The sequence below is a fragment of the Diaphorina citri genome, unplaced genomic scaffold, assembly GCF_000475195.1.
Source record: "Diaphorina citri unplaced genomic scaffold, Diaci psyllid genome assembly version 1.1 scaffold604, whole genome shotgun sequence".
Classification (NCBI taxonomy): domain Eukaryota; kingdom Metazoa; phylum Arthropoda; class Insecta; order Hemiptera; family Psyllidae; genus Diaphorina; species Diaphorina citri.
This window is the reverse complement of record NW_007378038.1, coordinates 4323-31924: the sequence shown is the minus strand read 5'-3', so window position 1 is coordinate 31924 and position 27602 is coordinate 4323. Positions and strand designations below refer to the sequence as shown.

At 35.5% G+C, this 27602-nt stretch overlaps 3 protein-coding genes and 2 long non-coding RNA genes across 6 annotated transcripts; 3 read left to right on the top strand and 2 right to left on the bottom strand.

The window, feature by feature from the left end:
- Positions 1 to 3212: 3212 nt before the first annotated feature.
- On the bottom strand, positions 3213 to 4918 carry LOC108252554. The gene is made up of 3 exons (XR_001809540.2): positions 4578 to 4918; positions 3471 to 4020; positions 3213 to 3345 (listed from the first exon to the last, which is right to left on the bottom strand). It is a non-coding gene; the product is annotated as an uncharacterized LOC108252554 (long non-coding RNA).
- LOC113467970 lies at positions 4029 to 4611 on the top strand. The gene is made up of 2 exons (XR_003391866.1): positions 4029 to 4126; positions 4230 to 4611. It is a non-coding gene; the product is annotated as an uncharacterized LOC113467970 (long non-coding RNA).
- Positions 4919 to 17097: 12179 nt separating the features above from the next.
- On the top strand, positions 17098 to 18854 carry LOC103510491. Of its 2 annotated transcripts, none has more exons than XM_026824531.1 (5): positions 17098 to 17141; positions 17280 to 17368; positions 17703 to 17897; positions 18152 to 18263; positions 18598 to 18854. In XM_026824531.1, the coding sequence occupies exons 1-5, from the start codon at positions 17135 to 17137 to the stop codon at positions 18654 to 18656; spliced, it is 462 nt and encodes a 153-aa protein (XP_026680332.1). In that variant the 5' UTR covers positions 17098 to 17134; the 3' UTR covers positions 18657 to 18854. The 2 variants fall into 2 exon arrangements, with proteins under 2 accessions (XP_026680332.1, XP_026680333.1); XM_026824532.1 differs by having other exon boundaries at positions 17703 to 17855; positions 18598 to 18740.
- A 190-nt stretch (positions 18855 to 19044) lies between these two features.
- Positions 19045 to 20780, bottom strand: LOC103510490 (protein lingerer-like). Its single transcript, XM_026824523.1, has 2 exons — positions 20090 to 20780; positions 19045 to 19943 (listed from the first exon to the last, which is right to left on the bottom strand). The coding sequence occupies exons 1-2, from the start codon at positions 20778 to 20780 to the stop codon at positions 19045 to 19047; spliced, it is 1590 nt and encodes a 529-aa protein (XP_026680324.1).
- A 199-nt stretch (positions 20781 to 20979) lies between these two features.
- Positions 20980 to 26076, top strand: LOC113467969. The gene is made up of 8 exons (XM_026824522.1): positions 20980 to 21061; positions 22552 to 22818; positions 23308 to 23549; positions 23705 to 23765; positions 23914 to 23996; positions 24624 to 24776; positions 25071 to 25151; positions 25972 to 26076. Exons 2-8 carry the CDS (start codon positions 22686 to 22688, stop codon positions 26074 to 26076), a joined length of 858 nt encoding a protein of 285 aa, XP_026680323.1. The 5' UTR covers positions 20980 to 21061; positions 22552 to 22685.
- Positions 26077 to 27602: the final 1526 nt, after the last annotated feature.

Here is a 27602-nt window from a genome sequence, read left to right as displayed (position 1 = left end):
TACGTCAAGTGATCCATATGCATGTGAGTTGTAGTAAGAATAAACAAAATACCTCCATTTTATTGAAAGATAAGAAGCTTTGCCCTGTAGCTACTTCTAGAAAATTGATTGGGGTGGAAAGATTTTAGGTAGTATGCAAAAAGAACTTTCACAAATGATCAACATAATATTACTCGTATGAATTATGCTGGCGTTAGGTAGCCTGCAAACAGAGAACCCAAATACGGATGTATGCCCGAAAAAGTTCTGTTTGTTTGTCGTTTACGCTGATAGAGCTGTCTTTTCTCGACGCTCTCTTTTTTTTTCTCGAGAGAACTATAGATGTTACATCGGTCACAAGGAATTAAAGGGTTAGTGAATATTGAATAATTTATTAATTTCACAAAAGAAACCTTCTAGAAAATTGATTGGGGTGGAAAGATTTTAGGTAGTATGCAAAAAGAACTTTCACAAATGATCAACATAATATTACTCGTATGAGTTATGCTGGCGTTAGGTAGCCTGCAAACAGGGAACCCAAATACGGATGTATGCCCGAAAAAATTCTGTTTGTCTGTCGTTTACGCTGATAGAGCTGTCTTTTCTCGACTCTCTCATTTTTTCTCGAGAGATAACTATAGATGTTACATCGGTCACAAGGAATTAAAGGGTTAGTGAATATTGAATAATTTATTAATTTCACAAAAGAAAGAAACGTGAGTAAAACTTGCCAAACACACCATGTGCTTTTCCTAACTTTTTTGGTGAAATCCACAGCTCTAGGGTTCAATGAACCTATACCTACTTTAAATTTGTGGAATTAAAATGTGTACTATGGTACTAGGTATAAATATAAAGTTATTAAAATTTTCACCTGTCCGCAGAGTATTTAAATTTAATATTTCGTGAGGAATCAGTACATCCCAAGTCCCAAGAAACACATCCGATGGCTACAAATATACATATGTAGCAATCCTCTAGCTATGGCTGTAAGGTATCTATTGGAAAAACAATACCTATTCTTCTAACATTAATAAATACAAACAATAACGATACCCATTATGTAAAGTCCCCGCGATAATCATTATTTAATATTTCGTGAGGAATCAGTACATCCCAAGTCCCAAGAAACACATCCGATGGCTACAAATTTAATATACATATGTAGCAATCCTCTAGCTATGGCTTTAAGGTATCTATTGGAAAAACAATATTCTTCTAACATTCTAACATTAATAAATACAAACAATAAAAATACCCATTATGTAAAGTCCCCGCGATAATCATTATGACAAATAAAACCCTATACTCGTGTGATAATGATAAATCCGGCTGTAAATTGATTACATAAAGACAAACTGTCATGGAGGTCGAAAGAAAGCCTGGTCAACCTTGAGAAGTTGACGATGTAATTATAATAATAAGTGTCAAACGAGTCATAAAAATCAGTCATTATTTATTATTAATCTTATTGTTAATGATATTTATTATTATTGTTAATCATATTTATTGTTGTTCATGATATTTATGTGGCATCAGGGAGAGAGAGAGAGAGAGAGAGAGCGTTAAGTCACGCTCAGTAGGAACTCTAACAATGTTACCTCGCTCAACTTTAAGAGGAAGAAGATTTGTCTGCGTGGTAAGTACATAACTGTCCCTTTTTTGGTGGGGAATCTGATTGAAATACCGGTCATAATAGGAGAGAGAAAATGAGGTTCATTGAAGGAAAAAAGGAGAAGTGGAAGGTTTCAGCCTCTGGTCCTGGTAAATTTTCAAAGGTTCTGATATCGTAATCGGATCATATTTTCTGGTCCTGGAAAGATTACAACTGAAACACCTTGTACTACCAAATTTGACTGAAAAGTTTCTTCACCTCCGGAATACAAGGAAGATTTTCGATGAATTTTAAAATCCGTAGATCATATTTTCCGTAGATCATATTTTCTGGTCCTGGAAAGATTACAACCAGAATACAAGGAAGATTTTCGATGAATTTTAAAATACATAGGTAGCTGAAAAATGAGTTTTCTTCTGTTTTAGAACCCCCAATACCCTCTTCCCCACTGACACTAATGTCCCCCTTCTATTTTCAGACGCAGGCTACAAGATTCCGGCATTTTCATCTACATAACTAGGTACCTATCCAGATTCGCAAAGAAAGGGGTTCGATTCCCCTAAACACGTTTATTTTTTTCCGACACAAACCCCGGAACTCCGGACAAAAAGCCAGACAGTCCTATATTCTCATCAGTAAGGCAAATTGCAACCGGCATTTTCATCTACATAACTAGGTACCTATCCAGATTCGCAAAGAAAGGGGTTCGATTCCCATAAACGCGTTTATTTTTTTCCGACACAAACCCCGGAACTCCGGACAAAAAGCCAGACAGTCCTATATATGGGAGTACCAACTCTGTAGATTGCTGGCATAACATTGTTTTTACCACATTGCATACTCAATCAATTACCAGGCGTTCATACAAAACAGTATGGGAGTACCAACTCTGTAGATTGCTGGCATAACATTGTTTTTACCACATTGCATACTCAATCAATTACCAGGCGTTCATACAAAATAGTATGGGAGTACCATCTCTGTAGTGTAGAATCTGTAGATTGCTGGCATAACATTGTTTTTACCACATTGCATACTCAATCAATTACCAGGCGTTCATACAAATTTTATCTCCATCTGATTTATCCATTTGGTTAGATCTATAGTTACTTTGGCACTAGACAGTAGACAATGTCATTAGACCATTTACACAAGTTTAAGAGTTACCTAAATGTTAAAGACAACAATTTTTGTCTGCTTTCACTTCTGCCATTTTACATAGACGTGTTGTGAGCTGTTTTGACTCCATGTCGTCCAATTAAATTGACGCTGTTGGTGATGATACGATGTCATTCGTGCTGTTAAATTGACGATGAGTTAATCTGTTATACGTATTATAGACTGACGTGTTGTGAGCTGTTTTGACTCCATGTCGTCCAATTAAATTGACGCTGTTGGTGATGATACGATATCATTCTCGTGCTGTTAAATTGACGCGTACGGTGTCATTTGCGATAGTGTCATTGAGGAATAGTCGTCCAAAGACTACACATTATACAACGGCTGTCATTGAGGAATAGTCGTCTAAAGACTACACATTATACAACGGCTCAGTGAAGTTGTGACCCATCTTACTGAATTCATTAGAGATTTTGGATTTCCCGATAAATCCATTTCATATTATTAAGACTACACATTATACAACGGCTCAGTGAAGTTGTGACCCATCCCACTGAATTCATTAGAGATTTTGGATTTCCCGATAAATCCATAACGATACCCATAATATTTTCATATGTACAATTTTTGGTCTGTGCTTATGCGCAGAATCAGAATTTTATTGTTATTGTTGAGGTCATCGGGAAGCTGCAAAATCTCTATAACCTTCAGTTGTATCATTCCAGTGTAAGCCTTTGTTAGTATTTCCTTTGAAGACCTGTGCTTATGCGCAGAATCAGAATTTTATTGTTATTGTTGAGGTTATCGGGAAGCTGCAAAATCTCTATAACCTTCAGTTGTATCATTCCAGTGTAAGCCTTTGTTAGTATTTCCTTTGAAGAAATTAGAGGCCAATAATTATTGATGGATTCCACTGTTGCCATCGTGAAAATAAATTTTCTTTATCAGTGTGACTTGTTTATAGGTATTTATCATTTAACTACTTAACTTTCAGAATTTATTTTTTATAATTATTTAAGTAAAGAGTACAATACCAAAGTTTCCTATGTTGTAAATAGTTTATAATAATATACCAAGTATATAAAAAAATGTGAAATGTTCTGACCATCATCGTGGTAAAAGTATTTAGGAGTTTATAAATGGGGTTTTTATTTATTTTCTGAAAATGAATCAATTCTTTGGGTGTACGTAAATAATTAGGTTTCCCGTTTAAATAATGTCACATATTAATCGAAATTTCCAGTCTAAATAATTTCACATCTTTCCTTGTTTTTCCGTCTTGTACCTCGAATCCTCTATTTATTTACCTTGTTAGTATTTCCTTTGAAGAAATTAGAGGCCAATAATTGTTGATGGATTCCAATGTTGCCATCGTTAAAATAAATTTTCTTTATCAGTGTGACTTGTTTATAGGTATTTATCATTTAACAACTTAACTTTCAGAATTTATTGTTGATGGATTCCACTGTTGCCATCGTTAAAATAAATTTTCTTTATCAGTGTGACTTGTTTATAGGTATTTATCATTTAACAACTTAACTTTCAGAATTTATTTTTTTATAATTATTTAAGTAAAGAGTACAATACCAAAGTTTCCTATGTTGTAAATAGTTTATTAATATACCAAGTATAGAAAAAAAATGTGAAATTTAATGTCCTGACCATCATCGTGGTAAAAGTATTTAGGAGTTTATAAATGGGGTTTTTATTTATTTTCTGAAAATGAATCAATTCTTTGGGTATACGTAAATAATTAGGTTTCCCGTCTAAATAATTTCACATATTAATCGAAATTTCCAGTCTAAATAATTTCACATCTTTCCTTGTTTTTCCGTCTTGTACCTCGAATCCTCTATTTATTTACTTATTTTGCCTGTTTTCACTTGCGTCATTCCTCATCATGTTCTCATACTTATGTTATCTCCTGTATCAGGAGATTTAAGCTCACCTTGTTGAAATTCGAAATCCTAATCTTACTCCCTCCAGAAGAACCAAACCTTGATTAAATTAATCCATAAAGATCGAAATATGAACGACTTCGAATCGGTGGACATAAGCGGGTTAATAGACATATTTATTGTATCATATCATAAAGTCATTTCTGTCCTATTATTTTCTTCTTTAATATTAAATTTGTAAATCATTTGTAAATTTTGTTAATACAAGAGATTCGAGAGAATCGTAGAATTCTAATTCGTTAATCATGTATTTAGTCAAGAACCAAACCTTGATTAAATTAATCCATAAAGATCGAAATATGAACGACTTTGAATCAGTGGACATAAGCGGGTTAATAGACATATTTATTGTATCATATCATAAAGTCATTTCTGTCCTATTATTTTGTTCTGTAAAATTAAATTTGTAAATCATTTGTAAATTTTGTTAATACAAGAGATTCGAGAGAATCGTAGAATTCTAATTCGTTAATCATGTATTTAGTAAGACATCAATCTTTTTATTTATTTAACCTTTTCAGTTTTCCAAAAACGTTGTATAGCTAGCATGTTGTTACATACCTACGTTAGGTACTAAGTGAAATTACAAGTAGGATAACATATACTAGGGTGATTTGTCCGAAATGATAAATTTCATATCTTGCTTTTTTTTCTCTCTCTCTTTCCTGGTATGTATCAAAATATTTGCCACTTTCTGTTGTGCTGTCTTTATAGATTGTTTGTCTTGTGTAAAATTCCAACTATCTATAACTACTTGCATAATATGTCCTGACTTGTATTATACACACGTAGATATGGATAAATATTGGATTAAATTAAAAGCTAATAATTCTTTTTCTAATAATAGGTACATATGTGTATGTCCTGACGTCTAAGGCGATTATGATGCTATACATATAATTAAGAAAGATTAGAATGAAAAGTACATGCCAATGGAATAACACGTGTTGCCAGAAACACGATTATTAGGTATTCTAGGTAATTAATTGATTTTGATTTCTGTATTACCTACCATGCCAAAATGTGTCACAATAATTACAGTGCATCAAGTTCTTGGTGGTCTTATGCCATGTCTGTGTTACTAATAGGTAGGTAATAAGAGCCAAGAGTATGAGCAATAACTTTGTGATAGTAATATTATAGCTACGTATCTAACTTGAATCAATGCATTACTATCTTTTACCCTTTAGAGAAGATTAGTGCTTAGACTACTGTGGTCATCAGTCAATATATATTTTCAAGCTAAAGCAGATAAAATGGATGATGCTGCTAAGAGGAGGGGACTCTATAAACAGAAAGCTTTTATATACATCTACACAATATGCGAAGCTCAACATCAACATCCCACACACTTGAACAAGTCGTGTTGATTGATTGACCATGTCAACAAAATAGATAACAACATGCCAACAATTTTGTTTTCACTTTTTTTCCGCTCTCCATGTTTGTTTCTGCATTATTGGGGACTTGTCCAAGTTCAATTAGCATTTTTAATTGAGCACACACAGTTTTATTCCGCTCTCCATGTTTGTTTCTGCATTATTGGGGACTTGTCCAAGTTCAATTAGCATTTTTAATTGAGCACACACAGTTTTAGTTTCTCGATAAGCGTGGGATTATCTCGTGCGAGCGCTTAATTGTTCAATATTGTTTGTATATTGTGTTTAAATTGTTTAATATTCTTTGAATATGCGTGTTGTTTCCACGGTTCATTAGGACTTTCAGTTAATTGTTCTGGAGTTACAACCTCATTAGTGACAGTACTAGCATTTCTCTCCACTAATTGGCAACCTATCTCTCTATTATCTTCTTGCACCATGATGATGTGATTGATTCAGGTACGTGGGTGTAACAACATTCAGCAATATGCATGCAGGTTGCAATGACTGGTAAAGGCTCTAGGTACCATAAAATCGAATAGTCGAATACATGAACTCCTGATAGATGACAAATCATATTAATCCATGTCAAACATGTTTGCATGTTGTATGGTATCTTAATAGATATTCAACTATTCATTAGGATCTAGCCGTTTAGAATACTAATCTGTGTAGGTATGTAAGTACCTTGTTGCATTTCTGTATTTTCTGTTGATATGAAGATATGAATGATTCGAAAATATTCGTCCATAGATTGATTCTTTGTTATCCTAAAGAAGAAACCCGGATTTGCAAATGTCTTTCTTTTTGATTAGCACGTCTTTGGTATAAGATTACGTCGTCTTTTCTGTTTAGGTATATTGGCTCTTTTGCTTACCTACATGTAGGTATACGTATACCAAGCTATTCTGATCTCATAATGAGAGAATATTCTAGTCTAAACATATAGCAGTATAACTATAAACATTAAACATGGCATATTCCAGTCTCATCCTGGCAATATAAACATGGTAGAAAAGTATATAATGTACATAGTCTAATCTAATGTAAGTCCTAATCACTCTGATATGTAATACCTACTTATTGTATTTGTGCACAAAATTTGCATTACCCTGACCTTATTATCAAATGAGTTTTATGAGTTATCTGACAATAGATAGACAATAATGTCTAGACAATTATTGTTGTAAAAAAAATGAACAATTGCATTGAATTTGAAGTAAATAATTTTACAAATTGACAAGATAAACAATAACAAATGACAGTGTTGCTGCGCGTGATTTTTCTGCGTACTCAGTTCTTTCCCCGAGTTTCTAGAGGGCAGGAACTGCTTGAAATTGACTTTGTCCCTAGGTACAACCGTCCCTAGGTACGCACATTGACCCTACTTATTGTATTTGTGCACAAAATTTGCATCACCCTGACCTTATTATCAAATGAGTTTTATGAGTTATCTGACAATAGATAGACAATAATGTCTAGACAATTATTGTTGTAAAAAAATGAACAATTGCATTGAATTTGAAGATATACGTCATTGTCAGGGAAAAACATAAGGTACAAAAGAAGAAAGAACATGTTAATATTAAAAGTACAGAGGGTTACACATTTCTTCTCTACATATATAGGTATACTTCATAGGCGAAACAATTGTGTTAGAGAGTGAGAAACATGAATACCTATAAGTAGTGGTCAAAGGCGTCAAACCCTGTATTTTTACAACATGTGGCATATGGATTAATAATAATATAAGATGTGGCCATAGTGGGGCATTCCCTGCTAAGGTAAAAGTTATAAATAATAATAATAATTAATAGTCTTTCTATTTCTATTTGCAATAACTATGTTAATGTATAATTCTTTTCCATTGGTTAGGTTGATTTAACCTCTACAAAGATCTTCTTATTTCTATCAATTTACATAAATTTCTATTACCTACTCCTACTTAGTTCTATTACAATGGGGAAAACGGACATTTTAACGTTTCAATATTATTGCCCGAACGACGTATTGTCCGTAGTGTTAAAGTGCCCTAAAGGAGGGAGAAACAATATTATGTATTTTGATAGACATTTACTGACCCAAATATTTTGAAATGATCAAAGGGAAGGTAATTGATTTTGATAATTCGTATAATTAGTAGGTAGATTATTTTATTTATTTATTTTATGCCAGGGCTGATTTTACGTGAGGGGAAAAATACGATACCTACTGGTATGGAGTTGATTTGAGAGAAGAGTGGTCCATAATCTTTTGGGCCTTTTCCCTATCCCAATTTTCCAATTTGTCAGATAAAGATACCTACTACAAAATATTGACTATCTATTTCATTGATATTATTATTCAGGGTTAGTTTTAATTTTGGAACCCCTACTTTTGAATGGCTAATTGGCTCGAAAAACCCCAATTGATTTTTTTTTTTTGTGATATGCCTACAAGGTTTTTCCCAAACTTCGGGTACATGATGTATTTGAAGTAAATTTTGGAATCTTGAATAAGAGTGATATGCCTACAAGGTTTTTCCCAAACTTCGGGTACATGATGTATTTGAAGTAAATTTTGGAATCTTGAATAAGAATCTCTATGTTCATCACATCAAATATTCTATGTATTGCTAAAACTTAAAGAAGTCCAAAAATATTTTCAAACTTAAAACTAACCTTGTATACTTCTGGATGAGAAGGGAGAGTGAACTTACAGAACCTCCTTTTAAATCCATCCCTGTTGTTTGGCCAGCCTTATTGTAAACACAGTCATAATATTTGTAATGCTCGTAATTTTATTTTGATAATTACTTCATTAAATTCGAAAGGACCAAGTAAATGGACATGTTATATGTTTGTATTGTGCACAGAACAAGTGACATTTTACAATGACATCAATGGAAATAACAATAAATACCAAGCAGACTTTGTTTGCCAAATTCACCATAGATTCCGCTCCAAACATTTAGACATACCCTGTAAGCATACAGAAATTAATCATTGAAACTATTTGCCTAGATTTATTTAGGTATTTATTTATTATTTTTTTTTTATCAATTAAGTTTCTTAATAGTACTGATAAAAAATATATAAAAAATAGTTCAACATGAGCTTCCCAATGCCCTTTTCAGAAATGATGCAACATTCAACAAAGATTTCATAGTGCGAATTTTAGGATGTGGGTGTTATAAGGTGCAAGGTGGGTATCTTGACTATCTTGTATCTTAACATATTATGAGTGTGTGGGGAGAATCTGATACTAACAGTTCCAGTTGGTGATGAAGCAGCAAATTTATATGCTAATGAGTGCAATATCAAGATAGTTCAGCAAAAAATACATTATAATTATTACCTACAAAGCTTTATTTTATCTTAGAGTGTTAAAGATCGTGTTTGACAGTCAGTTTCGATTTTTCTCTTACCGATAAAGTTTGTGAGTTTATTTTCATGTTAACCAAAAGTTTCGATAAAAGTGGAACAGTTGTTCTCCTTTCATTCTCATATATTATAGTCAACAAATAGCTTCTATAGATACAAAAGGTGCATAAAAATGGCTCCGTGGACAGAAAAGTAAGTTTCATTAATGAATAGAAAATTAGTGCCTACGAACGACTTTTCTTAACCAAGGATTTATTATTGCAGAAAAAATGAATAAATAGTAGTAACATACCTTCCTAGTTCACGTTATTACTTAGTAATGTTTTGAGCACTCTAGTCTGACTATTTTGTTTTTGACCAATTGTCAGAGTTGGAAGCTAATTTTCCTAGTAAGATACTTGAGAGTTAAGTGCCCTAGAAAAGTACTTGGTTAGAATCTACCTAATAAAATTGCCTATCTATTGAGATGACAATTACTGGATGGATCTGGTTCGGGTACTTTTCTAGGGAGACCACCATTCAAGTAGCTTCAGGTTTCCAGTAAATAATTTAATATGTACTCATTACGCCAATAAATTAAGATATTAATTTCTCAGGCATTATTTTTTTGAAAACTTGCATCAGTTTTTTCAATTTATATTTACCTACCGGTATTTTTAGAAGTCACTCCACCTACTTACCTAATTATTACAGATTTAATATGTACTCATTACGACAATAAATTAAGATATTAATTTCTCAGGCATTATTTTTTGAAAACTTGCATCAGTTTTTTCAATTTATATTTACCTACCGGTATTTTTAGAAGTCACTCCACCTACTTACCTAATTATTACATCACTCTCACTGGTTACTTATCGTCTGGAGGTAGTTTAATCCTGAGATAATAACTTTATTGCTGTTATATTACTAATTTATAATACTTATATTAAAGGATTAATGTACGTAAGTGTTATTATACTTACGTTAACTCTTTGACATGACGTCGCGTCGGTATAGGTACAACATTTATCTGCCTGAAGTGCTTACTACTGTAATATGTAGGTGTAATACACTTAACTCTTTGACATGACGTCGCGTCGGTATAGGTACAACATTTATCTGCCTGAAGTGCTTACTACTGTAATATGTAGGTGTAATACAATTTAATCCTGAGATAATAACTTTATTGCTGTTATATTACTAATTTATAATACTTATATTAAAGGATTAATGTACGTACATAAGTGTTATTATACCTTAACTCTTTGACATGATGTCACGTCGGTATAGGTACAACATTTATCTGCCTGAAGTGCTTACTACTGTAATATGTAGGTGTAATACAATTATTAAGAGAAATGTCTGCTCGAAGTAGGTCAAGGTAAAGTAGATTTGTTATGCTTAAAAATTAGCACGGGAAAAAAAAAAATATTAGAATGTAATTTTCTGGCTCATCCTGCTCTAAAAGGACCAAAATTCTTTCTAAGTTTCTCTCCCAGCAGGAATAATATTGATTATGCACGTTGTAAAAGTAATCGACGCTGTAAAAGACCCATTGGGTGTTAATTACCTAATTTAATGACAATACATGTAGGTCTGTACTTTATACACATAATGTATAAGTAGGCCTATGTGTACATAAATATAGTGTCATTTAGTAGATCTTACACTGAGAAAAAAACTAGGATGCCGGCAGCTTAATCGGGTGGGGTTCCGGCACTCTAATATTTAACTCTATATCGGGAAGCTGGACACTCTAATATAGCATTCCAACAGCCTAAATCGGGGGAAGTAACCCAATAATGGAGTTCTTCCACCCTAAACTTGTGGCACCCTGTCACCATTTTTTTCTCAGTGTACATCAGTTACATCCAAAATAATAAGGAGGTCAACCTTTTTCTTTTCGCTGTAGAAATTCGAAATAATTACAACGGACGATAAAAGATGAACTCGTTGCACGTTTTAAAAGTAATCGACGCTGTAAAAGACCCATTGGGTGTTAATTACCTAATTTAATGACAATATACATGTAAGTCTGTACTTTATACACATAATCTATAAATACCTATGTGTACATAAATATAGTGTCATTTAGTAGATCCTACATCAGTTACCTATACATCCAAAATAATAAGGAGGTCAACCTTTTTCTTTTCGCTGTAGAAATTCGAAATAATTACAACGGACGATAAAAGATGAACTCGTATGCGTCTGTTATCAATCTCATCCAGAAAGGAATGGGAATAAATACCGCTAATTCAGTTGATAATACAATACTACTCATACGGTCTGTAATTTGTATATATTCAAATGCTCTGATCATGTGAAAAGGTAGTGATCACCGTGGTTATCAGATCAAGGATGTGAAAATTGCATATTGTGATTCAGTCCTCTATGCTTTCTCAACTTTTTTGGGGATTTCTTTGGCAAACTAGAGATAGAAAGACGGGTTAGGTGGAAGAGAATGGTTTAGGCGATCACACCTCACCTATTAGGAAAACTTATTTCGCTTACGTACATTTATAGGTGGAAGGTATCCTACTTGTAATTATTTCATTTGCACATCCACCAAAAAGAAGAACTCTTCTTTTGTTCTTTTCCTCATTTATAAACATCAGATGGTGTGCCTTCTGAATATTAGAATGTAATTTTCTGGCTCATCCTGCTCTAAAAGGACCAAAATTCTTTCTAAGTTTCTCTCCCAGCAGGAATAATATTGATACATGGTTTACATTGTGTTGCCTAAACCAACCAACTTCGTGAGTTGGACATTATGTATCTGTTGATTTGCATGCCAATTTCCCTCGCCGAAAACTTTTCAATGCCTGAGTAATGAGAAGATAATATTAATCATGTTTTCTTTGTATGGAATTTTCCACATAATTGTGTCAAGTCTCACACTGCAAAATGGAAATGAACTTCGTGAGTTGGACATTATGTATCTGTTGATTTGCATGCCAATTTCCCTCGCCGAAAACTTTTCAATGCCCGAGTAATGAGAAGATAATATTAATCATGTTTTCTTTGTATGGAATTTTCCACATAATTGTGTCAAGTCTCACACTGCAAAATGGAAATTACACACCGCCGGTGTGACCGGTGTGACACCGGTCATTACTGGATAAATCGCTTATCTGTCAGTAATGAGAACATTGGGACCATCTGCAGGGGACAAAGCGAATGCCTTATTCTTTTATACGTGACCTATAAGGCTATAACTCACACCAAATCTTAACGTAAACCTGAGAGATAGAAAGACGGGTTAGGTGGAAGAGAATGGTTTAGGCGATCACACCTCACCTATTAGGAAAACCTATTTCGCTTACGTACATTTATAGGTGGAAGGTATCCTACTTGTAAGTAATTATTTCATTTGCACATCCACCAAAAAGAAGAACTCTTCTTTTGTTCTTTTCCTCATTTATAAACATCAGATGGTGCCTTCTTCTTTTCTCTTCTTAAAATAGAAAATTCGTACTTTTGGAACATCCACTAAAAATGCTAAAATATGGTGTTACACTAAAGTTCAATACGTTAGTAGCACTAAGTAGCTTACTTTTCATATGCGATTTCTGAATTGAAATGAACTTTTTTCCATGGACGGATTTTCTGTTGACAAAAACAACCTTGGTATGGTATGAGTTTCTTGGTAGTTTCAAATTCTATTTCTATGGTTCATAAATCTTTTAAGTCCTTTGTTGAACGTTTCTTAATAGACAGATGCCTTCTTCTTTTCTCTTCTTAAAATAGAAAATTCGTACTTTTGGAACATCCACTAAAAATGCTAAAATATGGTGGTGACAAAAACAACCTTGGTATGAGTTTCTTGGTAGTTTCAAATTCTATTTCTATGGTTCATAAATCTTTTAAGTCCTTTGTTGAACGTTTCTTAATAGACAGATACATGATTATTAACCAATTGATATGTCAGTATGTTTACTACCTATATTAACAGTATTATAGGTATGTTTGTTATGTTTACAAGGTGTACTTACAAGTCTTATCTCCATAATACAGTCATTCCAATTCGTACCTACATTATCTAGATATCTATCCATCCATCTATCTTAATATCTTTTGGCCTAAGTTCAATTCAATGGAAACATCTCATTATACTTGTTCCTATTATTTTATCTTCAACATATTCCCATTATGTTGATATTGGAAATTTGGAAAGAAGGAAAAGAGTACTGGGGTATATTTCGTCCCCGCAGCTTCCTTAGAGCCGGAGTGCCCTTGCTTTTCTAGGCCCTGAAAATACAGTAGATAATGTTTTAAAATACTCATCTGCCTTTAGTTGGGAACATCTATTTTTCTACTTGTTTCATTTAAACGTTGTAAAGTGCTGAAGGCATCATCAGGACATCAAGTGATTAAGAACACAAATTCAAAGGCAAAACAATCATATCAACTATGTTAGGCAATGTTCCTCCTCCCACATTGAGGGAGCAGAATTATACTCCTGGTTGTAAAGTGCTGAAGGCATCATCAAGACATCAAGTGACCAAGAACACAAATTCAAAGGCAAAACAATCATATCAACTATGTTAGGCAATGTTCCTCCTCCCACATTGAGGGAGCAGAATTATACTCCGTGACGTAACCCAACTCTTGTCTGCCGAGCTTGGCAAAGGTAAATCCAAGTTTATTCACTTAAGGTTCTTCCGTATCAACATCCGCCTATATCAGGAAAAACCTTTTCGTTTTGCAAACCAGGGAGACGATTTTCGAGTCAGAAGGAACTTTGTTTTCGCAACATTCAGAGCCCTTCCATGAAGACCCAACATATCCCGCAAACCAGGGAGACGATTTTCGAGTCAGAAGGAACTTTGTTTTCGCAACATTCAGAGCCCTTCCATGAAGACCCAACATATCCCGCTTTGGATTATTTTAAAATTTTGTCTGAAGTTTTTGATTTTGAAAAAGTAGATAGAATTTTCAAGAATAAAACCAAGTCGAGGATCTTTTATTTTAATTTTATACCTTTTGTGATTTTTTAAACATATCTTTCACTTATACAAATTTTATACTTGTGAGTTTTCAAAAAACATAGTCTGTGATATTTGAATTTGTTTTTATTAGTAATTATAAGTATTAATTATTTTTTTTTTTAAATTTAAGGTAAGTTGATGACATTTATACCTAGAATAGAAAATATTATACCCATACTAGCTACATCTAAATGACGGAATTCTCTGCAGACTCTTTGAAACAAAAGATAGTACGTTTGCACTTCGTTTACTTCCTGATTAACCATACTTATTGTTACGACAAGAACAAGTCGTTCCCTATGATTGACCTAGCCCTCCTCTCAAGGGTGACACAAAAATAGCCCCTTCGTCCTTCTCCAAAATCCACATTTTCATATGTTCCCACATGATGTCAGATAATATGCACTGTGTTATCCAATACACATTAACATTAAACATAGCGTAACGCCACTCTATCCCTAGTATTCTCTAGCTACTCTAGAAAAATCGTAATATTTATACTTAGCAGACCACATCATTTGGACATTTACCAACGAAAAAATTAATCAAGTGTTTAGCCCTCTCTTGCTACAAGTTATTGTTCATACACGGATAATATTAGTGGCAAACCGATATTTCCCTCCTCAGACAGTTAGGTCTGCACTTATTACTTTCTTTTTTCTAAGTAGATGATCCCGAGTCCAACTCATTTTAATAATAAACATTTTGTCAGTTAGATTCTATTACAATGTTTTCCTGAGTAAATATTACTGGGCAGACTTGGGGTACTTCTGGGTCAGTGTGCGTACCTAGGGACAGAAATTAAACTTTTATTTTTCTTTTTTTTTTAGTCCCGAATTTCCTTGTCCTTTTTAATCGAAACATTAAACATGGCATATTCCAGTCTCATCCTGGCAATATAAACATGGTAGAAAAGTATATAATGTACATAGTCTAATCTAATGTAAGTCCTAATCACTCTGATATGTAATACCTACTTATTGTATTTGTGCACAAAATTTGCATTACCCTGACCTTATTATCAAATGAGTTTTATGAGTTATCTGACAATAGATAGACAATAATGTCTAGACAATTATTGTTGTAAAAAAAATCTTCTTCAATTCTCCTTGTCTACAATTTACTCCATTTGTTGAGTTATACCCGTTATTCTATGTCTGTCCGCTGTCCATAATCCATCCTTTGGCCATAATCATAATTATGTATGTATGTATGTCCATATTCACTCTTTTAAACATCACGGCAAAGGGATATCACCTATCTTGTCAAGGGCTAAAAAATCGTATTTTATACACCCGAAATAAAAATTGGCACATTATCCCGGAGACCAACATTGTTTGGCAATTTTACTTAATGTTCTTCTGTTTACGATATGCGAAGAAGACAGAACGTAAACATACATTGCTCTTCAATATTGTATGTATCTAAAATTATAATGCTATTTGTTTCCCATATCATTCGAAAGCCAAACAATTATGCAGCCTCTTATCACGTGCTGAGAGCAGTAAATGAGTAAAATAAACAAGATACATATTGCCCTTCTCTAAAGAAATTAAGCTCAAAATCCGCTAACATGGTCACGGAACATGACAGAAGTTCTGAAGTTGCTATATGGATTTGTCAATTTTACCACTCTTAATTTCTTTGTATGTACAATGCCCTAGATCCCTAGAACACTTCCCTAGAAAAGGACTTGAAAGTGGATAAAATCACATTGGATATTCATATAGATTGCTGAATTAATACCTATTTAGTTTCAAGTGATTTTATTTTTCTTTTATTACAGAAACATACATATTATTATGTCATATTCAAGAAAAGCAGGTGAAAAAAGCCACTGAGTAAAAGAGCCGCCACAGACGTTCTAGTTATATGTAACTGAACATTAACTCTACATTTAACTAGCCGTGTATAGACCCCTAAAGGAACTATTAGGGCAACTTTCTTGCAGCTTTTAGCAAGAGATCAGTAGTCGTAAGCTACTCAGTGTGCTTTGCTTTGGCCCTAGGAAGACTTTCAATGCAGACATCATAAAGTTTTGTTTATAAATTGTTCGGAGTAATAGGTAGGTGATTAAGTGATTATTGTAATTTTTAACCATGAGATGCTCTTTTTCTCTGACTGAATCTGTGGTTGTGGTATACTTGTAAATTATTAAAATTTTAAGAATAAGACACGGTGCACACTGAAGTAAGCTTAGTCTTAAGTGACTAGCCGTGTATAGACCCCTAAATGAACTATTAGGGCAACTTTCTTGCAGCTTTTAGCAAGAGATCAGTAGTCGTAAGCTACTCAGTGTGCACTGTACTTAGCTTGTATGTTGTATGAATTTTTGGCTGTGTACTCTTCATGAAATATAATTAGGTGAGATGTTTGTTGACAAATTGAGAGTTCAGAAAAGTTATGACAAGCTAAAAGTAAAATGGACCATCTCACTTATTGCCTCCATTGAGGTACCTACTCGTCTAGTACCTATACCTAATCATTAACATGTAAGGTGTTTTAGACGCAGATAAATCTGATTCTAAAACAGTTACCTATCTTGTGGTGAGGAAAAATAAACAACCCAAGATAAAATCTACATACCTAATATCTATTGCTACATTATCCTGAGTTGAGGTCAATATTGATCCATTAAACGAAAAGTAAAAGAACTTAAGGATGAAGCTTACAACAACATTTTCTTTCGTTTCAGTTTGATAAGAAGTCGAAAACTGGAAGACATAAAAAGGGACTCAACAAATTTAAAATGAAAGGTGAGTAAAACTAAACAAACCTAAATTTCTGGTGCAATACTGATGTTAGATAGATTTACCCATTGTAAGGGGTCGTTAGACGTTACCTAAGGAAGTAAGTCTTTAGACTGCTGTTTAAATCTTACTAATCTTTTTCAGCTAAAAAGTCCAATACGAAAAGTAAACTGCAGAAGTTTGCCGGATTCATGAAGAAGGTCGATAGAAAGCAAGGAATTCCTAAAGTAAGGGTACGTGTAGACTGTAAAACGAGGTATACCCGTATACTAGCATAGGTATACGAGGAAAAACAAAATCATAGGTATATTGAAAGGGTAGTGCTCAGATAGAAGAATATATGTATTTCATTCCAAATAACCCCTTATGCATCAAACTTTTATTTTAACCCTACAAAAGTACCTACATAGGTACCATTTTACTAAATTGTACCTAATTAATGAAATTAGCAAAATTTTGTGAGTCTGAACTGGCAATGAACCACATTCCAATTTTTTAAAGGAAATTAAATTACAATTTTTAATTCTTTATTGTTTATAATATCTTCAACATCTTCCATTTCCATAGGCTGATGAAAATCGAGATTCCTCGTCTTCGTCTCGATTTAGCGATAGTTCCAACATGAGCTTTATGAACCCACCGTCTATTGCGCCACCTTATAGACCTCAAAAACATCAACCTGGAAATCGGAATGAACCAATACCAGATCAACCTTTGGAAGTAAGATGGGTTTATTCAATAGACTCCATAGATTCATCAACAGTTAGTACTACTATTACATCAACTTATAGGGGTTTTACCTACCCGGGCCAGTTAAATAGCCTACTAAAATTTGTCCAAACTTAATCCAAAGTTTGAAAGTATTGATTTTGATTGATTAATTCTCCAACCATGTTAATGGTCCATGGTCCAAATTTTAGGATCAACCTTTCCAAATTTAATAATTTTTGTTTCCTAGCAATCATAAGCACAACAGCTTTTGCAGTATAGACCTCAATGATGTCATTCAATTCCAGGTCAACAGTTATCATTCAGCTATGTCAGCGCCACAGAAAACTCTTTTAAAAGACGTTCTTTTGATGAGTGAAAATGAAGATGCACCACCACAAGAAACTAACCGCAGCAAAGGTGAGAGCTCTTTTGTGTTTTATTTGATAGTTCCATCATAATAAAATTATTCTAGATTGAAAGTAGGTACTACTAACTAACTAACTAACTAACTAAATCTTTGTCATAGTTTGTAATGTTGACAATCAAGAACTTATTGTAGAATGTAGATAGTACTTAGTAGGTAGAAAGCTATAGGTAACTCATTCTTGACCTTTTTCAATTTCAGCACCTCGATCTTTGTCATAGTTTGTAATGTTGACAATAAAGAACTTATTGTAGAATGTAGAATGTAGATAGTACTTAGTAGGTAGAAAGCTATAGGTAACTCATTCTTGACCTTTTTCAATTTCAGCACCTCGTCCCAATGATTTGGATTTCATACATCTTCACACAAAGCTAAGGAAAAAATAGATCCTTAAAATGACTCATTACTGGGAATTAACTGAATACATCCTGAAGTTAGCAAAATCACATCGTACTGACATCGCATTATTCGAATAGAAATCAAAATCACAGAGGAAAATGTCTTCCTGAGATGTACCTAAATGATTTAGTAGTCTGGTGGATTAATCTGTCTGTATATCTGTTCAAAACATCATGAAACTTACATATAAATAAGAAATTAAATGAAAAACGAAACATACTTCTGGATTAAATAAAGTTATTTTTTTTTTTTTATTATTATTCAACAATAGGCATTAAGGTAAATACTAAAGGGGGTTGAAATTGTCCACACTGCCTGCTTAGAAGACGCTAGCGCTATCTCGAACCAAAAATTCACGAACAATAAAATTCAGGATTACCCATTACAGGGGACTTGAACACCAGCGTTGGCATTTGCACCAGCTTGTGAGAAAGATGAGCCAGCGGGGTGATACGATACTCGAGGATCTGCGTTAGAAAATGAATTTGCATTCGCAATGGATTGGGCTGAACTTTGTGCACCATTTTGTGGTACATAGTAGCCACCAACAGGGATGTTTTGGCCTGAGAATGCATTCGCATTAGCGCTAGATTGAGCACCGCTATTGGGTACATAATATCCAGCATTGGGTAGATTTTGGCCTGAGAGTGTGTTAGCGCTAGCACTAGATTGAGCTACGCTTTGCGCTCCATTTTGTGGTACGTAATATCCACCAACAGGAACATCTTGACGAGAAATCGCATTAGAGCTAGCACTGGACTGAGCCCCACTATTTGGTACGTAATATCCACCAACAGGTACATTTTGTGCGGAAAATGCGTTCGCATTGGCAGCAGACTGAGCACCAGTGGATGGAACGTAGTAGCCACCAACAGGACTATCTAGACGAGAAATTGCGTTTGTATTGGCACTGGATTGAGCTGAACTTTGAGCACCATTATTTGGAACATAATATCCACCAATGGGTACATTTTGGCCAGTAACTGCATTGGCGTTGGCACTTGATTGAGCTACGCTTTGTGCTCCATTTTGTGGTACATAATATCCACCAAGAGGCACATCTTGACGAGAAATAGCATTAGCGTTTGCGCTGGATTGGGCTGTACTTTGAGCAACATGACTTGGCACATAATATCCACCAACAGGAGTGTCTTGGCGAGTAATTGCATTGGCACTAGATTGAGCCAAACTTTGAACACCATTATTTGGCACGTAATACCCTCCAGCAGGTACATTTTGGCCGGAAACAGCGTTTGCATTGGCAGTAGAATGAGCTAGGTTTTGGGTAGTAGTAGTTGGAACATAGTAGCCGCCAACAGGAATATTTTGACCGGAAATTTATTTTGGCCGGAAACCGCGTTTGCATTGGCAGTAGAATGAGCTAGGTTTTGGGTAGTAGTAGTTGGAACATAGTAGCCACCAACAGGAATATTTTGACCGGGAATTGCGTTCGCGTTGGCACTAGAGTGAGCTGCACTTTGAGCTCCGATTTGTGGTACAAAAGAGGCACCAACAGGAATATCTTGACGAGAAATTGCATTTGCATTGGCACTAGATTGGGCGACACTTTGAGCCCCATTATTTGGTACATAATAGGCAGAACTGGGAACATTTTGGCCAGAAAGAGCGTTAGCACTCGATTGAGCTAGAGTTTGAGCACCAGTTGTTGGACTATAATAACTACCGCTAGGAATATTGTTTTGGGCAGAGATAGCGTTTGCACTGGCACTGGAATGAGCTCCAGCATTTGGTGCATAGTAGCCACCCAGGGGAGTATGTGAGCCTGCTATTGAGTTTGCACTGGCAGTAGACTGAGCTTGGCTTTGAGATCTCGTATCAGGTGCATAATATCCGCCTGTGGGAGTATATTGACCAGAAATCGCGTTTGCACTGGCACTTGCTTGAGATCCAGAACTTGGTGCATAGTAACCAACTTGAGGCCTATTTTCGCCTGTGATCGAGTTGGCACTTGCACTAGATTGAGCTGAGCTTTGAGACTTTGAGTTCGGTGCATAGTATCCAGCTGTAGGAGTACTTTGCCCTGCGACCTGTGATTGAGTTGGCACTTGCACTAGATTGAGCTGAGCTTTGAGACTTTGAGTTCGGTGCATAGTATCCAGCTGTAGGAGTACTTTGCCCTGCGAGGAAATACTTAATGCGTACGTAAATAAAAACACCTCTCTAAAAAACTCTTACCAACTTCATTTTCAGTCTTTGCCAATTCCACTTTCATCATGTCCGACCTTCTTCCCAATCACAAGAAACTGAGGACGAAAATTTCGATTGGGTGCAAAGCTGGATACTTCCGACCTTCTTCCCAATCACAAGAAACTGAGGACGAAAATTTCGATTGGGTGCAAAGCTGGATACTATTTCCTTGATTCCTACTGTGGTAAGTACCCTTAGGAAGCTATTTAGCACCTTTTTTAGTGTCATAGCATGTAAATTATGTAAATTAAATACCTACCTATGAACATATCTAGATGTATGTACTTCATCAGATGGGCGAAAAGAGAATACTTCCCATTTACGAGGTGGGTCATCACGAAAACACCCGTAAATTGTAAAATCAGATGGGCGAAAAGAGAATACTTCCCATTTACGAGGTGGGTCATCACGAAAACACCCGTAAATTGTAAATACTTCATCAGATGGGCGAAAAGAGAATACTTCCCATTTACGAGGTGGGTCATCACGAAAACACCCGTAAATTGCGCATTGATTTTAGAGTAAACATGATTTTTCATGACTATATATTATGGATCTTCTTCTGGTAATTTCAGCACCTTGTCCACCCAACCACGATCCACTAACAGGTCCATTATAAAGATCGTTTGGTGTGAAATATTCGGTTCCATATTCCTCTGGTCCATTTACTTGAGGGTAGGTGGGGTATGTCGGATGACGAATCGAGCCAATAGGACTGGGTCTGCTTCTAACAGGGTAACCGCTACCAAGTCTTCTATTAAAGTTTGGTTTGTAATGCGTCTCATAGGCGTTGTCAAATACTGAAGATTCATATTGTTCAGGAAAATAGTAATTCGGTGCATAACCAAAACCCAATGGATCAAATCTATTGGTGATGGGAAACCCACCGTACCCGTAGCTAGGGTAACCATATACATATGGTGTTGGGTAAGCACAGGGTTGTTTCGGACCATAACCAGCTTCAGCCACTGATTGAGCATTGGCATTTGCAATTGCCGTAGACCCACTGTTTGCCCCAGGTTGTATTTTAGGTACTAAAGGTGCAGCAACGTTTCCAGAGTTTGTTGTACTATGTGCTGCTGCACTAGCTTGGCTTCCTGCAATATTTCCGTGAATGTTGTTGACATCAGCAGGCTGTGATTGAGTTGGCACTTGCACTAGATTGAGCTGAGCTTTGAGACTTTGAGTTTGGTGCATAGTATCCAGCTGTAGGAGTACTTTGCCCTGCGATGGAGTTGGCACTTGCGGTTGATTGGGCTGAACTTTGAGATCCACTAAGCATTGACTTTAGAGTAAACATGATTTTTCATGACTATATGGATCTTCTTCTGGTAATTTCAGCGCCTTGTCCACCCAACCACTACAGCTTGGAAGGATCGGCCACATGTTTGAAATGCAAGCTCGGCTATTATCAACCAAACTATGGCTCAAAGAACTGCAAGCCCTCTTTCAAAGGCGTCCAGAACATTAAACTGATGAACCTGTCATCCAACTGGAATTGGAAGACTTTTGTTGTGGTCGTTGTGGCTTTCGTGCTACTGATTGCCATTTGCTGCTTCATTCAACAGGTTATGATTTTGTTCATGCCCTTGAGAATGGCTTTCAAATGTAAGTAAATATGATAAATACAACACCAATTGTTCAATATAATGGATCTTCTTCTGGTAATTTCAGCACCTTGTCCACCCAACCACTACAGCTTGGAAGGATCGGCCACATGTTTGAAATGCAAGCTGGGCTATTATCAACCAAACTATGGCTCAAAGAACTGCAAGCCCTCTTTCAAAGGCGTCCAGAACATTAAACTGATGAACCTGTCATCCAACTGGAATTGGAAGACTTTTGTTGTGGTCGTTGTGGCTTTCGTGCTACTGATTGCCATTTGCTGCTTCATTCAACAGGTTATGATTTTGTTCATGCCCTTGAGAATGGCTTTCAAATGTAAGTAAATATGATAAATACAACACCAATTTTTCAATATCTATTTTTGAAAGGTTGTACGATATTTTAAACAAAGAAAAGGCAGAGTTGGAATCTACACTTTATCAATTTCTGGTCATTCTAAAAAAAAATACTGTTGTTTAATACCCATCTACTAGATTGTACTAGATATCTCTAAATATGTTGGCTCTGAGGGATCTCTAAAAATTCGTTCCTTTTCCAGGCATAGGTCTTGTATTCACTCTGTGTAAAGCGGCCATAAAGCTTACATGGTCGTTGATAACCAAGTCTTTCAATATCTATTTTTGAAAGGTTGTACGATATTTTAAACAAAGAAAAGGCAGAGTTGGAATCTACAATTCTACACTCTATCAATTTCTGGTCATTCTAAAAAAAATATTGTTGTGTAATACCCATCTACTAGATTGTACTAGATATCTCTAAATATGTTGGCTTTGAGGGATCTAAAAAAATTCGTTCCTTTTCCAGGCATAGGTCTTGTATTCACTCTGTGTAAAGCGGCCATAAAGCTTACATGGTCGTTGATAACCAAGTCAATATACACGGTGTTCATCACTTTGACGGCCTGTTTTCGACTGCTTTACTGGAGGAAAAGCAAGCGAAAATCGAATAGCCCAGAGAAGAACGGGGAAAAGAAACCCAATGTGGAAACGAGTGAAGATGAAACCGAAAGCCTCATTCCAGACAGTCGCAACGCAAGGATAGTGAAGGTAGGAATGAGCTGAAAGTTTTTAACCCAAGTTAAAATCTACATACCTAATATCTACTGCTACATTATCCTGAGTTGAGGTCAATATTGATCCATTAAACGAAAAGTAAAAGAACTTAAGGATGAAGCTTACAACAACATTTTCTTTCGTTTCAGTTTGATAAGAAGTCGAAAACTGGAAGAAATAAAAAGGGACTCAACAAATTTAAAATGAAAGGTGAGTAAAACTAAACAAACCAAAATTTCTGGTGCAATATTGATGTTAGATAGATTTACCCATTGTAAGGGGTCGTTAGATGTAAGTACCTAAGGAAGTCTTTAGACTGCTTTTAGACTGCTGTTTAAATCTTTTTAATTTCTTTCAGCTAAGAAGTCCAATACGAAAAGTAAACTGCAGAAGTTTGCCGGATTCATGAAGAAGGCCGATAGAAAGCAAGGAATTCCTAAAGTAAGCAGACCGAGGTATACTATCCTAGATTAGAGAGGAGCATACATCCTGGAATCCTAGACGATAGGGAGAAAAAACAAATTCTCATAGGTATTGAAAGGGTATGGTGCTCAGACCGGAGAATATTCCATTCCTATTCATCCGTTATGCATCAAAACTTTTATTTTGACGTCACAAAAGTACTTTCATAGGTACCACTTTACCAAACTGTACCAAATGCATGAAATAAGCAAATTTTTGTGAGTCTGAACTGGCAATGAATCACAGATTTTTACTTTTTATACCTAGGAAAGAAATTTTAAATTCTTAATATTAGTAAGTGTACCATTTATTCGCCCACCTAAAAAACGTACCATTTATTGGCCCACCTGTACCATACGCCATATAAGTCTGATCTGGACAAACTTTTTTAAGATCCAATTTCATCAAAAGAAAGGGCTTAAAGACTGCTATTGAACCAGTGCTATTCAAAAATGGTAGTCATAAAAACAAAAATTAGAAAAATAAATGTGGGCAGGTGGGCCAATAAATGGTACGTTTTTTAGGTGGGCGAATAAATGGTACACTTACCCTATTTGTTCATTTCTTATTTACATGAATTGAACATGAGTTCTTCCATTTCCATAGGCTGATGAAAATCGAGATTCCTCGTCTTCGTCTCGATTTAGCGATAGTTCCAACATGAGCTTTATGAACCCACCGTCTATTGCGCCACCTTATAGACCTCAAAAACATCAACCTGGAAATCGGAATGAACCAATACCAGATCAACCTTTGGAAGTAAGATGTGTTTATTCAATAGACTCCATAGATTCATCAACAGTTAGTACTATTACATCAACTTATAGGGGTTTTACCTACCCGGGCCAGTTAAATAGCCTACTAAAATTTGTCCAAACTTAATCCAAAGTTTGAAAGTATTGATTTTGATTGATTAATACTCCAACCATGTTAATGGTCCATGGTCCAAATTTTAGGATCAACCTTTCCAAATTTAATAATTTTTGTTTTCTAGCAATCATAAGCACAACAGCTTTTGCAGTATAGACCTCAATGATGTCATTCAATTTCCAGGTCAACAGTTATCATTCAGCTATGTCAGCGCCACAGAAAACTCTTTTAAAAGACGTTCTTTTGATGAGTGAAAATGAAGATGTAAGGTAGAGTTATGGTAACTCTCTATTAGGTTTTGATAGAAGGAGCTTTAATAAAGGAGGTCTTATAATTAGCGAGTTTTTGCAAACAAAATTAGCGTCCCGTTAATTAGACTCTTTTTTTACGTTATAAAAAAAAACTCGTTTCCGCACATGCGCATAAGAGAGTTTTCGTGAAATAACGTCAAAAAGTTCAATTAACGGGACGCTAATTTTGGTTGCAAAAACTTTACAATAAGGTAGCTCGAAAGTTTCAAGATAGCTCAGTACTCAAGGTTATCAACACCTTGAAAAACTGAGCTGTAAAATAGAGCATCAAGATAGCATAGTACTCAAGGTTATCAACACCTTGAAAAACTGAGCTGTAAAATAGAACAAGAAGGTCCTCTTTGAATATAGCGCGACGACACTGAACATAAAATTAATACAGGTCCCATTATTTGGAAAAACACACCGAACAAGAGTTCATAATATAGCGCGACGACACTGAACGTAAAATTAATACAGGTCCCATTATTTGGAAAAACACACCGAACAAGAGTTCAGCCCTTGGGGATCGAGATTAATTTATAAATAGACCACAGTACTCAAGGTTATCAACACCTTGAAAAACTGAGCTGTAAAATAGAGCAAGGAGGTCCTCTTTGAATATAGCGCGACGACACTGAACATAAAATTAATACAGGTCCCATTATTTGGAAAAACACACCGAACAAGAGTTCAGCCCTTGGGGATCGAGATTAATTTATAAATAGACCAAAGTAATTAAGACCTAAAATATAAACCCAATCCTATTCACACCTCAAACGATATCCCGAGAGGACAGCACCATTTCTAGACCTACCATTGGCATTACTGGAACTACCATGAAAGTGTTCATCCTTCTCAGCATGGTGCTAGCCGCAGCCCTGGCCAAACGTAAGTAAAAGAAAACGCTTTGAATTGAAATTAAATTTCTTCAACGTACAGAACTTTTCCATCTTTTGCATGTATTTTCTGTTCGGGCTGCATTAATGGTACCTTGATTGGTAACAATAGGTAGAGAGAATATAGACCTACGATCGACATTACTGGAACTACCATGAAAGTGTTCATCCTTCTTAGCATGGTGCTAGCCGCAGCCCTGGCCAAACGTAAGTAAAAGAAAACGCTTTGAATTGAAATTAAATTTCTTCAAAGTACAGAACTTTTCCATCTTTTGCATGAATTTTCTGTCCGGGCTGCATTAATGGTACTTTGATTGGTAACAATAGGTAGAGAGAATATTCGCTAAAAGAAAAGATCGTTTGTTTACCAAAACAACATGGGCTTTCTCTAAAGTGTGATCGGCCTCTCAATCAGTTTTAGAGTGATCGCTTTGAGGCCAACTGGTTTTGCTAAACAAACTTTTCCAAGTGGGATGCCCTTCGCTATTGATATAGCGTGAGGAAATTGGGACTAGTCTACTCCCTGTTTATAGTCCCCTAGCTAGACGCTGATCTACTCTCTGTTTATAGTCCCTCAGCCAGACTTTTATAGTCCCTCAGCCAGACTTTTATAGTCCCTCTCTTTCATATGAAGTTATACAAGGTTTAAAAACTTTTTTTTTTTGCAGCCCAATTTTATGGTCAGTCATCTGTAAGTCATTCTCAAGCAGTGGCTAGTCAGTCTACTTACAACCAGCAACAAAGCGTGGGAGTAGGAGGTAAATATTTTTTTACTTTTTATAAGACTACCTCTACCTAGATAAATAAAGCTGAAATAAAGGTGATGAGAAAAAAATATTAAGAATACTGACAAAATTGTGGGCTTGTGGAGGACTTACGTAAGAAAAGAAATCCCATTATATAGCCCTAAATCCGAATGTTCGCTTGAATCAACTTGTCAACCCAATGCCGGCAGGAGTAATAAATTAGTTGATTGTAGGTATTAGTCTATTAGTCGATGATCATTGCAATTCTTAGAAATCATCAGGTATTACTTGTTATTCTAAACATCAAGGATTTAGGTATTATTCATTAAGAATTCTAATATTTATTCTTTCAGGTATCGGTGGTGCTGGAATAGGTGCCGGTCTAGGAGCAGGATTAGGATTTGGTGTTGGCGGAGGTGCTGCTCTAGGCGGAGGTGTTGGCCTTTATTCATTAAGAATTCTAATATTTATTCATTCTGTTTGTTTCAGGTCTCGGTGGTGCTGGAATAGGTGCCGGTCTAGGAGCAGGATTAGGATTTGGTGTTGGCGGAGGTGCTGCTCTAGGCGGAGGTGTTGGCCTAGGCGGAGGTGCTGGTGTTGGCGTAGGAGGAGGTTTTGGTTACGGTGCTGGAGTAGGAGGAGGTTTTGGTCGCTAAACTTGCCCCACAACATTGAGGACAGTCTCTTCACCAACGAGAAAATCACTTTACTACCAAGAAAATGACTTAACTGTCAATAACGTGATTCAACCGTCAAGGAAATGGATTGTCATTTTCACGA